Source organism: Dermacentor andersoni, chromosome 2 (assembly GCF_023375885.2).
Source record: "Dermacentor andersoni chromosome 2, qqDerAnde1_hic_scaffold, whole genome shotgun sequence".
Lineage (NCBI taxonomy): Eukaryota > Metazoa > Arthropoda > Arachnida > Ixodida > Ixodidae > Dermacentor > Dermacentor andersoni.
Window position 1 is genome coordinate 147182966 of NC_092815.1, and position 17099 is coordinate 147200064.

Here is a 17099-nt window from a genome sequence, read left to right on the forward strand (position 1 = left end):
TTGATATCGAACAAGCCCAAACATTTATGACCCAGAAGTTCGTGAAAATCGCAGATTGTTGAATTTGTAGATGCATTGTTGCCGCTGTGATATTGTTATGTTACACAAATTGAAGCTTCAGGTATGTTCACACAACAAAGGAAGCCAACTGTTTTCCTTTCTGGCGTATCCTTCTCAGAGCAGAACGCATGGGAAGAACATCGCTCGCTGTGAGCTGGTGAAATAAAGTGCTCAGCCTGAATTTTGACGTGCAAAGGAGGGCGGCTACTACAAACGTATAAGGAAACTTTCACAGCACATTATACGTTTAACACTGGGTGTAGGCCTTGCGCTTCCCATTTATAATTTCGCATGTCACTTGTTTTGCCTCCTGTGCATCAGTTTTGGCAGTTAACTCAGTTCGACAAGATCTCTGGTTTGAAAACGTCCATTCAACCTATCATGGAGTATCATGGTGGCTGGCTTCTGCCTTTAATCGCAGTCCTTGAAATTACATACTTGAAAACATGTTTCACTGCTTCTATGCTACCTTCATCCTCTTGGTCTAAATAGGGTGATACTATTTTGCATCGCGGCAGCATAGGCGAGCGACTTGCGCTTCGTGCTGACTCTCACTTCAACGTGAACTGCAACACTTCCCGGCTGCCGCGCTCAGCCGCCGCAGCTGGGATAGAAGAGACGATGCGCCCATTAAGCCTCGCCCCACCCCTTCCTATCGCACACATGTGTCCCCGCTCTCACCATTGATCAAGTGGCAATACGTCGCACGCCCTTTCCGCCTTCCCAACACCAGCCTTTCCCCGTGCTGGCGTGAGGAGGTTCCCGCCGCATCAAGCTATCATACTTCTTGGTTCAACCTCGCAAGCTTTCGCTCGCATACAGCGTACAGCGCGCGGCTGCGATGTTACCGCACTTGGACTTTATAGAGAAAATCATGGTGGCACGAACAGCGACGACGACGTTGGAAGTTCGCCTGTAGTCTCCACATAATTGCTACCACAATAAAACGAAAGCACACTGATATGGTTTTGAACATTAGTGGTCGCATTCCGAAGGTGTAAGAAAGAGGGAGACGCGCTTTGCCTTTAATAGAAAACCAGATCGAAGAGCCCTAGATCTCGAAATAATAATCCGTCGTCACCGACGACGCCATCTCGCATACACGCATACACCGATGCGTTTGTTTGTGTTTTAAAAGTAAGTACTTCAAGTGTTGTGGGGGCTCCCTTTATCAAATCACGCAAGGTTTGACCAACGTACGCTTGCTGTGACGACAGATCAGCGAGTGTACTGCCACGTATTAGTGACGGTGAAGTACACAGCAACACAACTGTGAATGACGAAACTAACTTTTTATTAGGCGAACCTGTGCCCACAAGAGCAAGTTTCACTCAATGCACAATGATAGCGACGAACACATTCGGTGATCGTCGAAATATGATTTGCGGGTCAATCACGTCGGCTCTTTTACAAGAGTCATCGAAGATTCCATAGTAATCGCTCGTGCCCACATTTCTTCCACATTTACTACACAGTTCGCGTCGCGCATACAATCAGATTACCAAAGATCGGCGACAACATACCACGGATAGAACCATCGATAACATTGGAGAAAATTCTGATACGTGGAGGCGGGTCGTACGATGAGCGATAACGTTTAACATTTGTTAGCCGGTGATGAGGGGTCACCCGATAAAGATAAGCGAGTACCCAAGTCAGCGTAATAGTCGACAAATTCGACGCAAGCTTTGGCGTCCTCGCCCCACCGAATTATTCTGTGCAGGACACCGCTGATGTTCTGGCCTATTACTTGATGGTTGCCGGTGCGGTGATGTGCGTGGAAAGCGCAGCGTACCTAACGGATGTACGCAACTATATTCGTCTCTGAATTATACAATTTACCTTCAATCATCAAAGCACATAGTCCGCGAAATTACCGCAGACATCAGGTAATAGTATTATATGAGTGAGTTCGTTTTTCAGGACAGAATTGACATGGTGCTGGGGACGTTCCAAGTTATTCACGTCAAAGCAGTGTCTGAGAGCCTGCCGCGGACTTTGCGGCGAGCCTGATAATGAAGTGACAGCCCCTAATCAGCTTGCCCTTTTTTCTTGGTCACAGAGAAAGTAGGTTAATTGTGTCAAAAATATCAAACTAAAGAATAATAAATTTTCCGGATTAGCTATGTTGAACGTACCTTCTGTCTAGTTGCTGGGTACTTGTCGCCATGTGGGTAACAACTAGTGCATTCACAGCTGCATGCAAAGGGAGCAGCCGTGAATATTTAATCAATATGTCAAATCAAACGCTTGATTTCGGCTTCAGAAGCCTAGTTTTCAAAAGCGTGTTCCTGCGCTGCCAGATTTATTGCACTGATTGTGTGCCTTCTTGCATTGTAAATGCAATAGCATTTTCTTGAAAGGCACAAATCCTTGCAACTGTTTGTTCAATTTCTCCCTCTGATGTCTTCGCCCGCTAATACTCTTTCCCAGAGCATTAACGGTGGCCATGTGGGCTCAGCCTGGCTAATTGTACATACAGCCTTGTACTCACCTCTCTCTCTCTCTCTCTCTCTCTCTCTCTCTGTCGCAGACTCATATTAAGCTTCATTGCGCCGCGTCATTGGCCCACAAAAAAGCACTGCGTCTGGTGCGTTTAGAAACATATGCGCTGCCATCGAATGCAGCCATGAAACAGGTCGCTTCATAAGCGTAATTGCCGACAGATGTTTTGCGTAAAAATCTACGGTCGCACATAAAATCATAAAAAAATGAAGTGAAATGAAAACTATGCTTCGGCAGACGGACTGCGGCCGCAACTTACGAAGTATAAATCCGCGGAAGAAACTTACAAAGTACACGGCTACACAAACACAGCTCCGCGGGCCGCGCTTAACCACTTCTGCATACAGCAGCCTCAAGGGCATGGTATATCATCAGAAAGGAAATTTGCCCACTTTCAGGGGACTCCGTGACCGTGGCGTCCTGCAGCTGAGCGCAATGTCGCGGGTTTGATGCCCACTTCGCGGTTTTAGTTCGTAGGTTCAAATGATTTCTTTTTTTTTTCTTGACTGATCCGAAACGCACTGAAGACCGTAGCCAAGTTCTTGACAGAGGCAACGACGATTGAGAAAAGTTTAGATACGCGCATTAGGCAATATAACCGCCAAGTGCTCACGCCTCAGTGCGCTATCCAAGCACTGGGCTCCGGTGATCTCCAAGAGATCATCAGGGCCATTGTGCGCGAAGAACTGCGCAAGGTCTTGCCTTCCTCGCAGCATCAAGTTGCCTCGATCGCTGACATTGTGAAACATGAGGTTCAGCGATCGCTTGGAGTTCCTGAGGTGACACCTCAATTACCGCAACCCCAGCCAGAAGCGATGACCTACGCCGCCGTCGCACACCTTCAAGGTCCCCCTCCGCGACCGCGCCAGGGCCCTGTAACGCCCCAATTCCGTCTTCCTCGCCCAGCGCACCTGCGTGAGAAAGACTGACATTTGGCGTGCCCCCGACCACCGCCCGCACTGCTACAACTGCGGCGACGCCGGCCATGTGTACCGCGGATGCCCATACCGCGACCTGGGATTGCGAGGCTTTGCCGTCAACGCAGCGCGCCCGAGGAAACTTGAACGCCCTCGTCACATCGCCGACTACCTCGCCGCTACTCAGTGGAGCCCTCGACGACCGTCCCGTTCGCCGTCACCAGGCCGCTACCTGTCGCCGCAGCACCGTCCATACACTGGCTCAGCCCGTGGCCGGTCCATGAGCCCATATGCGTAAAACTAAAGAAGCAACCGATGGAGGTGCGGTTGCTGTTCATCGAACTGACGAAGATCCTCCGCCGCCTACGAAAACTACGAAGAGACTACCTTGACGACATAAGCACACGCCGTGCCGACGAAGTCCGCAAGGGAAGAATACGCAGACGAAAGACCACTTAACGACGCCACGTACCAGCGATAGGTCAACGCGACGCAGCCGTGATCCGACGCCAAGGCCCAACTGTAACGCAAGACAAAGAACCACCGACCTCGACGTGCTTCTCGACGGCCACGCAGTCACCGTCTTAGGAGACACAGGAACCGATTACTCCGTCATGAGTGGACCCTTCGCCGCCCAGTTGAAGACTGTTAAGACTGCATGGGAAGGCCCGTCAATTCGGATCGCTGGAGGACACCTCATGACGCAGACTGTATTCTGCACGGTAAGAATTTCCATTCATGACCGGACTTACCCTGCCACCTTTGTTATCCTCCAACAGTGTTCACGAGACGTCATTCTCGGCATGAACTTCCTGAACCAACACGGCGCAATCATCGACCTGATGTGGAAGTCAATAACGCTGTCGGAAGATCAAGCTATACCGCCGGAGAGCCCTCGTAGTCACCAAGCCTTGAGTGTGCTCGAACATCAAGTGAGCATCGCGCCTCGCTCCAGCATTGTTATTTCGGTCGGCACCGAAACACCCGCTGATGTAGAAGGTGTCATCGAAGACGACCAACGTCTACTGCTCGACCGTGAAATTTGCGTCGCCAGAGGGATCGCTCGACTGCGCGTAGGAAACACGAAAGTGTTGCTGACAAACTTCAGCCAGGAGTTCAAGCACATCAACAAGGGCACGACGATCGCATACATCGAGGAAATTCTGGAGACCAGCAATGCGTTTGTCCTCTGGCATTCTGCCGCATCTACAACGACGACCGTAGTTCCCGAGAGAGACTTCGACATAAATCCAAGTCTCCCCGTGATTAAGCAGCAACAGCTCAGAAGTTTGCTTCGACGATACAAAGACTGCTTTTCCACGTCATCAAGAATTCGACAAACACTAGTCACAAAGCATCGCATAATAACCGTAGAGTGCGCTAGACCATTCCGCCAGAGCCCTTACCGAGTTTCGACGCGAGAACGCGAAGCTATAAGACAACAAGTCGACGAACTGCCATTCAACGACATCATCCAGCCGTCGAAGAGCCCGTGGGCGTCTGCTGTTGTCTTAGTGAAGAAAAAGGACGGAACCCTACGTTTCTGCGTCGATTATCGTCGACTGAACAAGATCATCGAAGAAGGACGTATACCTCCTCCCACGGATAGACGACGCATAGGATCGTCTCTGCAACGCTAAATACTTCTCGTCGATGGACATCAAGTCTGGCTACGGGCAAATAGAAGTCGATGACAGGGATCGCGAAAAGACCGCCTTCATCACGCCAGACGGCCTCTATCAGTTCATAGTTATGCCATTTGGACTATGCTGGACGCCTGCAACGTTCCTGCGCGTGATGGACACGGTTTTAGCAGGATTGAAGTGGCAGACGTATCTTGTTCACTTGGATCACGTCGTCGTCCTTGCCGGAAATTTCGAAGATCACCTTAGGCGGCTTGCAACAGCACTAGAGGCCATCAAATCATCAGAGTTTACTCTGAAGCCGGCGAAGTGCCGCTTTGCTTACGGTGAGCTTCTGTTTCGAGGCCACGTCATCAGCAAACCTGGAGTCCGCACCGACCTGCAGAAGATAGCTGCCATCGCAAAGTTCCCGCAGCCCATCGACAAGAAGGCAGTACGTAGATTCCTTGGCATGTGTGCCTACTATAGGCGCCTTCTCAATGACTTTTCACGCATCGCGGAGCCGCTAACACATCTAACCAAATGTGATGTCGAATTCAAGTGAGAAACGCCGCGGGCCGACGCATTTCAAGAACTCAAACGATGCATGCAGTTGCTGGCGGTACTTGCGCACTTCGAGGAGGACGCCGATACCAAAATCCACACTGACGCCAATAGCCTAGGCCTCGGCGCCGTCCTAGTCCAGAGGAAAGACGGACTTGAACGGATGATATCTTATGCTAGGCGGTCACTGTCAAAAGCAGAAGGCAATTATGCTACGAGTGAAAAGGAAAGCCTCGCCTTCATTTGGGCTACAGCAAAATTCCTCCCTTACCTACATGGCAGGCCATTCAAAGTGGTCAGCGACCATCACGCGTTGTGTTGGGTAGCTAACTTAAAGGACCCTTTAAGACGGCTGGCGCGGTGTAGCCTCATACTGCAAGAATATGACATCACGGTACTCTACAAGTCTCGACGAAAACACTCTCACGCCGACTGCCTATCACGCGCCCCCATCTATCCCCCGCCGCAAGACGACGAGGACGACGACGCCTTCCTTGGAATAATAAGTGCGGAAGATTTTACTAAACAGCAACGAGCAGACCCGGAGCTAAAAGGCCTCGTCGAGTACTTGGAAGGGAACACGGACATTATCCCTAGGGCATTTAAGCATGGATTGTCTTCGTTCATGCTACAAAATAACCTGCTCGTGAAGAAGAACTTCTCACCAGTCCGCGCCACCTACCTTCTTGTTGTTCCGTTAGCGCTGCGTCCAGTACTGCACTCCCTACATGACGATCGAACCGCTGGGCACCTCGGATTCTCCCGGTCGCTGTCGAGGCTACAGGAAAGGTATTACTGGCCGCGTCTGACCGCCGACGTCACCCGTTACGTCAAGACATGCCGATATTGTCAGCGACGCAAGACACTACCGACAAGGCCAGGAGGATTACTACAGCCGATCGAACCTCCTTGCCGACCATTTCAGCAGATCGGGATGGATTTGTTGGGACCGTCTCCGACGTCAACATCAGGAAATAAGTAGATCATCGTGGCGACGGAATATCTCACCCGCTTCTCTGAAACTAAAGCTCTACCGAAAGCAAGCGCAGCCGAATTGGCGAAATTTTTCGTCGAGAACATCCTGCTGCGACATGGTGCCCCAGAAGTCCTCATCACCGACAGAGGAACAGCCTTTTTTACAGCAGAGGTCACCCAAGCCATTCTGCAATACAGCCAGACAAGCCACAGGATGACAACTGCCTACCATCCGCAGACGAATGGTCTCACGGAGCGCCTGAACAAGACCCTCGCAGACATGCTAAAATGTACGTCGATGTCGAACACAAGACCTGGGATGCCGTTCTGCCGTACGTCACCTTCGCTTACAACACGGCGGTCCAAGAAACAACACAGATCACGCCGTTTAAGCTCGTTTACTGAAGAAACCCGACGACAGACGCTCGACGCCATGCTGCCGCACGTCACTGACGACGAGAAGACGTCGGTGCCTATCTCCAGCGCGCCGAAGCCCGACAGCTCGCCCGCCCACGGATCAAGAACCAGCAGCGTACCGAAAGCCGACACTCCTCCGACAACGCTTCGCCGAGTACCAGCCCGGCGACCGTGTTTGGGTTTGGACCCCGATACGCCGACGAGGACTCAGAAACTATTGCGACGCTATTTCGGACCCAACAAGATCATCCGACGTAATCCCGCGCTGTACTATGTGGTCATGCCAGACGGCATTTCGCAGTCACAGCGGCTCCGCGCACGATCTGAAGTGGTCCACGAGTGCGTCTTAAACCCGTTTTCGCACGCTAAGGAACTTCCTTATTTTGTTGTTTCTTTGCTACGGGTATTTTTTTTATTACTTTCGTTTGCGTTTTAAGAGGCGGGTATGCTTTTTTTAAGAGGCGAGCAGATGCTTTTTAAGAGGCGGGTATTGACACGTGTACTTGCCTATCTTTATCAGGCGACCACCATTCACCGCCTAACAAATATCGCACAGCGCAGGACGCGCCTGCATGTATCGGAGGTTTCTAGAATGTTATCGATGGTTCCATCCGCTGTTTGTGACCGAACGTTGTGTAATGTGATTGCATGTGTGCGCGACGCGAATAATATAGAACGTTGTGGAAGGCACGGGGGTCCAAGCGGTTTCTCTGGAACATTGGACGACTGATGCATAAAAGCCGACGCGCTTGACCCGCTGATCAGATTTTCACGATCGCCGACTTTGTTCGCCGTTGTCGCCATTCTTTAAGTGTAGCCTGTTCTTGTGGGCACATGTTCGCCCAATAAAAGTTTGGTCTTTCACATTATTGCTACTGTGTTGGTCATATGTCACTCCACGTGACAATATCATTGTTATTGGCCTTCGTGAGGCTCATTACTCGATTAATGTATCTTATCCAAATGTTCCTACATTACTCACTGGCTATATTGATTACCTAGATAAAATTTTAAGCTGATTTTTGCTCGAGTTTCTTTTGTACTCAGGGTAGAATCTCTTGAGCCTGTGTTATGATTTCAACTTTATATCAATTGTCACCCAATCAACGCTGTTTGAGTCGTCTACTTCGAGTGTAATAGACGTTGTGCTTACGGGAAGTGATTTGTGGAGTTTTATTTTGTCTTGCGAGTCTGCCTGCCGTGCCCTTTTTCTATTCGCAGTTGATCTAGCAGTTAAGCATCACCGAAATCAAACTAAATAAACCTGTAAAAAATTGTAAAGATTCGCAATTCGAGGCTGTTCATCGTGAGGTATATGTATTCAACCATAAAATCTTGCAGGCTTCTCTCGGTGGTCTGTCAACACTAGCTGAATGTTATTTCAATTCAAAGTTGAGTCTCAGAGAGAAGAGTTTCTTCGACTGAGGCTATACGAGCGTCCAATACGAGAGCGCCTTGGTTTAATCAGCAACTGAAAAGGTTAACAAACGAGACAAACAAAGGTATTCTTCAACTAAATTTAACTTACTCTCGCCCTAGGATACTTATAATTAAGCAAATGAACAGTGTAAACAGACTGACAAAATCCGCAAAGAAACAATTTTTAAATAAACTTCTTTTTTTGTTGGCTTAAAATTCGAGACAATATTGGAAGATGCTCGCGATATAACTCTTAGAATACCGGACCGCACATTAATCCATAGAAAAGAATGTCAGCCTCTTAACCCATTAGGGACCGGTTTCTTTTTTTTTCTTGCTATCTTGAAATAAATCTAATATAATAACCCACCTTTATACTAATAATTCACATGCAGAAAATTATTACTCTTGCCTAATTAGTTGCCCTTACGCTACAGCGAAATACGCGAAGTGAAAAACATTTATTTCAAGCCATGAAACATCACAAGAAACATACATAGCGAATAGTCGAGCACTTATTTAGTGTGATATGGTTTAAATCATGGAATACACATGCCGTCGTCATACTTTGTGCATTGTGTGTGCACTGCGCTGTTGCAATTATCTCATGCACGCCTCCACCTATTGTCATTAGGTATTGGTGCAACAAAGTGAGCCACATGGTCATACCATGTACCAGTCAGGCATCACCAACCCTTGGGATTCTGCGTTGACCAGGTCCTCTGTGTTTATTGTCCCATCGCATCAGGCAGCTTTGTGCAATTTGCGTGCGGAATTCCACCTGCGTGACGTTGAACCCTGTGCTACGAATTAGCGCCCAAGCGTTACTGATAGATACATCACAAAGTCAAGTGAAAATCGGCCACCACCACTTTTTGCTTAGGATTAGAATCCTGTGGGCGCCTACATTTGCATCCATCTGGTCCGTACCTCCCATAAGACTTGTACTGAGCAACAGTGTTTTTTGCGGGCCACCTTGATTTGCTTGTTCTGAACACGAGAGTAGCTGATATTGGCTCTACGCCGTTAATGGTGCTTACGATCGTTATTACAGAATTGTCCATCCAGCGGACAACAATTATCCCATTGTCGCTCAGCACGGACTCTGCGTGCCCGCGAGGCTGGCGCTTGACGAATTGTGGTCGGGCGATAGGGAACTCTTTGGGAAAACGGCTCTGCTTCACTGTGCCCGTGCCTTCGTAGCCCTGTGCCTTGAAATGCCTGAGTAGCGGCATGCCTGTGAATAAATTATCAAAATAGAAAAAGAAAGGAAGGTCGTGTGTCTCTGCTGCGAGTTCATCCACCATTTGAAGAAGTTGCGCCGCTGCTTTTCCGAAGTCCTTTTCATATTTTTCAGATGTTCCGGGATCCCCTGCTTGCCTTGATACACTTTGAAGTTTACAAGGTATCCGTTCTTGGCATTTAGGCACCATACTTTATACCCGAAGCGGATAGGCCTTCGCGTATGAACTGTTTACAGCCATGACAACCATAATACTCAATCATACTTTCGTCATAGCTCAGGTGACGCACAGGTTGAAAGTGCTCCAGAAACCTTGCTTTCAATAGTACCATCAATGGACGCAACTTTGCCAACTTGTCACTAAGCGTTAGGCTTGCATTTCGCACAGTGCAGGAATCGCATTATCTGTACGAAGCGATTTCTTCGCATAGCATTATAGGCCATCGTGTTGCGCATATCCAAGCCGCTGTCCCAATCACATTTTTTCCCTGGCAAGCGGTTATCGCCGGACAAAACGAACACTCCAAGAAAACCTAATTCTTCTTTGGTAACCTCCGGAATGGGCATATTGAAAAATAACGCACACTTTCTTGTTTGTACGACTAGCAGCTCCACGACGGCTTCCTCAAAAAAGATTTCGAACAATTCAACAGGTGAAAAGTCCCTCTAACCAGCAAAGTTTGAGTAGGGAAATATGCCAAGGCTTTTCTGCAGATCACCGTTCGTCCACTTAGAAGCAGTGGATTATTTCGCAGGAATGGCCGCATCAACTACAGCAGAAGAAACCTCTCATGTTCCGTCACCTTGCCTGCCGGGGTCACCATCGTTCGAGTCGGATCCACCAATGCGGCGTCCGTCAGAGAAAACAGTTTCAGCGCCGGCTCATAGCTTCCGCCCGATTAGATTGTCAATGATCCCGCCTGAGTCTTCATCGGCCGACTCTTCATTCGAATAGGTGCTACACTCTCGCAGGTCGATATAAATCACTGACACGTCGTCATCGTCTTCTTCTAGTATCTTCGCCATTTATTCGAACATCAACCTATTCAGACCATAAAATAAGAAATAACCACTGTGGGAACGCGCCAGCAGCCGTGCAAGAGATGAGAATGCAGTTTATAAAAAAATAAAAAGTTAGGTAGGCTAAAGGCCCAGTGTGACCATATGGCAACGCGCAAGATAACACGCTTGTTCATGGATAAATCAAACATTAATCTTTCACAAATGATCATCGAAGGTCACATATTCAAAGTGCGATATGGAGGTAAGGATATCCGACCATTGCTTAAACAAGTAGTGGAAAAAAAAAAACATTACCCCTTGGAGTGATGCATGGTGACGCTACTCGCACAGCAACACTTATTCCCGCCTTTGCGAGGGATTCCCACAAAATGACTGACACCTGCTGCCACTTGATATCCGTAAAGGGAACTCTCATCTCTCTAACGGCATGTCAAAGGCAATTTTGGTGCCGTTTTGTCAATCTTAATTAATTGAAATTCACTGTGCAGACTAACGTGACCATATGGTCACGCTGGTCTTTAATGGGTTAAATGTGTCAGCGTCCTGTGGCATCCTTTAGCGATTTTCCTGAATCCTACTTTTTAATCCATCCGAAGCATGCACTTTGTGTTCATCCGACAGGTTCTACAAAAAATTGAAAATCTAGAATTAAGGTCGTCAGTTGGGAACTGCCAACGATATTTCTAAATTTCATATTGCGGTATTACTTATATGGACACTCGAGGCGCACTACTGCCGTCGCCGTCACCGTGAGGTGACGTATAAATTCCACAGGCGATAAAAGAGAGTTATAGCAAAGTCTATCATTGCTTTTATGGTCGTGAAACTTCCCCGTAACGCTATGGGAGAGCTTTATATGTTGACCGCGCCTTCCGCGAGGCGGCGCTAGGGGTCCTATGCGGGCATCGACGAAGGCGCGCGAGCGTGTGGAATGTGTGCAGCCGCGAGACTACAGACCGAACGCGGCGGCGGTGGTTGGATGGATGGATGCAGAACTTTAATAAGGTCCTGAGGTACGCGACTCAGCGCGCTGCGGGCCGCTCCCACGTTGGGACAGTCAGGCCTTGCCCGACCGCCGCATCGTGGGCCCTCTGGACAGCCCATAGTTGCGCCCCGGCATCGGGGCTCTTGATAGCGGAGAGCCACTTGTCTTCATTGATTTGTTCTGTGCCTCGTAACGAGGGGCAACGCCAGAGCATATGGTCTAGGCTAGCGATGTCATTGCAGTGCCTGCAAGAACTAGTGGCATAGGTGTCGGGATAAATTTTGTGAAATAAAGCCGGGTTGGGATATGAGCCTGTTTGCAATAATCTGAGGGTCAATGCCGGCGCTCTGTTTAATTTCTTGTGTGGAAGGGGAAAGTCTCTCATGCCGAGATAAAAGTGCTGCGCAATTTCGTTGTATGTGGTCGGTTGATCTCTGTTCTCCACCACTGCGGGCCGGCGTTGGAGTTCTCCATGGTCGCGGAAAGCGAGACCTCGCGCCTTGGAGTGGGCCAGCTCGTTGAGGTTTGTGGGGCCTCCCATGATGGATCCCATGTGAGCGGGGAACCACGTGAGAGTGTGGGTGGCGATGCTTTTGCCGTCGAGGATGCGAAAGGCTTCCTTACAGACGGCGCCAACGCTGAAGGCGCGGATGGCTGCCCTGGAGTCGCTAAAGATATTGGCATGTCCGTCGTCCAGGAGGGCCAAGGCAATGGTCACTTGCTCGGCCGCATGCGACAACGTGCTTCGTACCGAAGCGGCGTTAACGGTCGAACCCCTGTGGTTGATTGACACTACCGCGAAATTGTTGCTTTTGCCATACTGGGCCGCGTCAACGAAGCAGCAGCCGCCAGGGAGTTCTGTTGCGCGGCGTAGGAGCGCCACCGCTCTGGCCTTCCTTCTTTGTACGTTGCGCTGGGGATGCATATTGCGCGGGGCGGGCGATATGATGATGTTATCTTTCTGCTCTTTTGGAAGGCCCTGGTAGGCGTTTTCGACAGTGGCCGGGAGGACGCCCATCTCAGTTAGGAGTCGTCTGCCCGCCCTGGTGCCGGAGAGCCTGAGAATCTGTGCCCTTTCTTGTGCTTCTGCAATCTCTTCCAGGGTATTATGAATACCCAACTGCAGGAGTCGTGTGGCTGCTGGCAGCTGCTTTTTTCTTTCATGATTTTGCCTTCGATTACGAGCAAGTGCAGTGCATGTGACGCGCTAACCTGAGGTGCCGAAGACTTGCTGTGCGACGGGTTGCCGCTCTGGCTACAGAGGTACGCTCGAAAGAGCCTGGCTTTTCTGTCTGCCTAGCGACGACGAGAAGCGTGAAATATGGAAGCGGGCGATAGATACCACGTCAGGAAGCCGATGGTTTTAGCTTCGACTCCAAGCATGCCCGTGTCTGCGCGAAGCATTTAGACCCTACGAATATTATTTGGACTGACAAATTTGTGCCTATTTCAACATACTATGTTTCTCAGTGTCTTTTATATCTCATCATACGATCATTATATATTACAGGATCCTGACCATTTGTGAGTTTGTTTCTTTTTAGGAATGTCTACTCTTCCGTGCCCCAATTCCTTTTATTTTATACACGTTGCTCCGTGTTTCCGATCACTGCATGCATTTTGTTCAATCTGTGGCCACTCACAGCTTGTCTTATTTTGGTAGTTAGAGAACAGCCAGCATCTAATCACTGAATAAAAAAAATCATATACTTTCTCGTACTCACCAGCGTCTTCGCCGTCACTGCGTGAGAAAGAGCAAATAAATGGCCCATGCAGCAAGAGCGTTTAGCCGTGCTTTGCCAACTTCACAAGTGTAAGCAAAAATGGCTTCTCAAACTGCCGGTGTTTTCGTCATTTGATCGCCTCTGTAGCGCTCTCCAGTTCTTCAAAGTTCTTCAAATGCCGCTAAAACGTACGATTTTCAGCGTCAGTGAGCTTGCATTACTTGTTGCAAGGTAAGCGCCAGTCATAACTTCATGTAAATAATCTTATACACTTTGACAAAGCAAGGACGGCCCTAATCAGAACACGAATGCTACTGACCGCCACGCTAGACCTTTCGGTGTGATATTGCAGGCAAGTTGCGGTGAAAATAATAAAAAATATTAAAAAAATACTGTTTATAACATGCAGCGAGAGAAAGTAAGCGCGCTTTACATCAGAAAACAGCCGCTAGCAATGTTTACTAGCGGCCGGCGTCAATCACGCGGGGTTATTTGTGTCTGGTTGTTGCAGCGAAGCTTTCAGGTAACAACGAATGGACAGGCAGTGGTGCGCAGCCGCTGAACACTGCAAAACGCTTGACCACAAGATTCACTTCAAAAGACTATTCTGGTGTAAACCGAGCCGAATCCGCGCAGGAGGCTGCTTCTTGAGTCGCGGTACATTCAGCAAACACACGGGAATGTTAATCGCTCCCGGGGGAACCTTCCCTCGTCTTATTCCCATAGCATGCGTTCATTGCCTCAGCGGTTGTCCACACGTGGGTTTGAAAAGTCACGCGGCACCTCGCGCGCAGTCACACCTTGAAGAAGAAGGAACCGAGCCGGTTTCGAAACGTCGGTGTTTATCTAAAAAAACTGGGTTTTAATATTTACTTTTATCTGATCTTAAATAATGGGTTAAGTAGCCTCCACACTACACACAACTATCAGCCCCCGAAAGCAAAAATACTCAAGAATGTCAGCCTGTTTTCCGAAAAACAGTCGGTGCGAACGGCTCGCGCGGCCGTTTTTTGCCCCCTCCTCGACAGCTGCGCCATTAGCGGCAGCTTTGTCCCTGTATGAAACTTTGGCCGGAGTTTCGTCACCAGAAAAAGCATTGAAAACCTGTGGGTATAGCTAAGCGAGCCAGCGGGCCCGCTGGCTTGCTGAACATGGGGGCGAGGAGTTACGGAGGCTCCATCTGTGGGAAGGGCCTTCCTTGCGTAATACGAGGGATCACGCGGAGCAGCTCCTCGTAGGTTTCGCTTACGGCGCTCAATAAAAAAACCACGTGGCAGCCCTCCAGGACATTTATGTAGGAATTCTCAAAACGAGGGAAGTTTTTGACTGTCGATATAATAATCTTGGGCAAACTTAAAAGCACAGAATCGTTTACAGACGCTATCTCTTTACCGAATACGTACAGTGAACGCCACTGCGGGCGGCCGCCGCGACGGTCTCCCAAACACGGCTTCTTGCGTGAAAGGTAGGCAAACGCTGAGAGTAAACTATGTGAAATATGGTATTATAGTGGGTTGTCGGTATAACCAAATGGGGCATAACAGAATGAAGCCTCAATGCAGCGATCGCACGGGTTCGCAGCGACCGACTGCGCATCTGCATGCATGTCCGCGCACAATGTTTTGCTTTCGCTGTGAGCGCGTTTTCGCACCGTGCTGTGAGCTTTAGGCCACAGCATATGAGCATTTTACGATATACCCAGCACCCATTGTAGCGTGGACGCCATCAGAACTGTTCAAAAATAATTTCGTTATAGAGACTTCGACGCCTACGGCGACTGTGATGCGCCGTCGCGACGATTCAATCTTTTCTTGTCTTCTAAATTCTTGGACACTTCAATATTATTTCGCAAGTAGCATCGCACTGTATGTTTATCGGTCTTCTCAGCGTGTGATTTCCTTCTGCTTCTTTTTCGTAATCCAGTGTATTATTTCATAACACAAGCATGACCATATGCCATCCCTTTTTTTAATGTGCATCTTACCGCTCCCTTTCCGTTCCACTGAACTTGCCGGTATGTAGCATCAACAAGTTCATAGACCAAACCGCATGGCATTTGCCGGGGGGCAGCGGGCGAGGGCGAGCGTCTCAGTGCGCGTTTTCTTATACCCACCGAACATCACGCAGTCCCGACGCCGTAGGACAAATCTTCCTCGCGTCTGTGCTTGCTGCAAACCCGAGTTGTAGCCGATGGCTATCTGCCGGTTCTAAGTTTCGCCAGCCAAGCTTCACGCAGCTCCTTTGCCCTGCGGCTACGTGTGAATAAGGCTGACACTGGGCTCCGTTTCGTACGTCCGGCACTGCGGCACCGAGCAGTAGCCTACCATGCTGCACGCCTCCAAGGGCAGCCACTACCTATTATAGCACTTTGAAACATTGTCAAGCCGGTGCCCAAGGCGGTAAAGCCTCACCACTTAATCAGAACCACGGCGCAGGTGGGACTTTAAGCTTTCATTTTCAGCTCGCTTCGGCGCTTCCGAAGCAGCCGACGTGGCCGCTTTATCCAGGTTATCCCTCATGTCACGTCACGCCGACGGTGGCGCCAGCTTTTCCAGTGGTGGAGCTCGCCCCCAATAACGTATGCTCTGTGCTTTCTACGTTTTGTTCGCGTTCAAGCGAGAGACGCACGGAGGTCAATTCGATCACTGCTACTGTTGCGATTCCTCACTGCAGCGTTTTGACAGCGAGTTTCCGCTGTCATCGAGGTAGATGTTTTCATGTTTACTTGTGTGCGCGCGACACCGTGCCTGTAATTTGTTTAGTAAGCGAATGTTTACAAGTTTCAGGTGCCGATAAAACTATCCTTACTTCGCATAGATATCTACTAATTTGCTGTTGCAATTGACGTTTCGCCTTTCGGGTGAAACTGCTACTTTTTTTTTATTAAACAAAGTATACAGCTCTACTGTCCTTTCGACGCTTTTAGACCAATTGCTTGAAACTGGCTGTATTCGGATAATAGGAAAGTTGGAAGAGTTATTCCATCTTCAAGTTCGTGAATCACAAAGTCGGCATTCGATTTTAAAACACCAAAAGTTTTCATGACTAATTTACTCCCAGTACATTTTTGCATTCGAATAGTCTTCCGCACTGTGTTGTCGGCATTAGAGACATTATCGCTTGGAGAAGTGGTGCTCCGAATCTGGCTTGTGAGAAACAACATCCATGCTACGTCAGTCATGTGGTTGTCAAATGCATTGTATTGTTTTTATTGCTGGTGCTACCGTATTTATTAGGATTATACCCACTTGCCAACGCTAATTGAATAAGTAAATAAATGACTCTTGAATTCGCGTATATCTGATAAGAGGAGTTTTTCTTTCGAAAGGGGGGGGGGGGTGAAAGTGGGATGAATTTCTATTTAGTGTAATGCAACTTTACACGTGAAATTCTTAATATGCTGTTTCTAATTCTGTGCCATTGCACCCGTTTCGCAGGGTCCTTGGCGGCGTTAAAAAACTGCGCGTTGTGGATGCCTCATCGATGCCTTACCTTCCAGCGGGAAACCTTAATGCACCACTTATGATGATGGGACACCGTGCAGCCGCCATGATTATCGAGGACAACTCGGTTCAAGAGTAAAAACAAATAAAACAGTGAATAATCTATATGCTGCCTTTAAATAAAAGCTGATGTCACGACCTA

General features: G+C 48.8%; 1 protein-coding gene across 1 annotated transcript in view; it reads left to right on the plus strand.

Moving 5' to 3' along the window:
- Positions 1-17099, plus strand: part of LOC129387453 (glucose dehydrogenase [FAD, quinone]-like) — a 29624-nt gene extending 12525 nt beyond the window's left edge. Inside the window, exon 3 of the mRNA XM_055076372.2 lies at positions 16892-17099. Within this exon, the coding sequence (XP_054932347.1) occupies positions 16892-17036 (145 nt within the window). The 3' untranslated portion in view covers positions 17037-17099. The remainder of the gene's footprint in view (positions 1-16891) is intronic.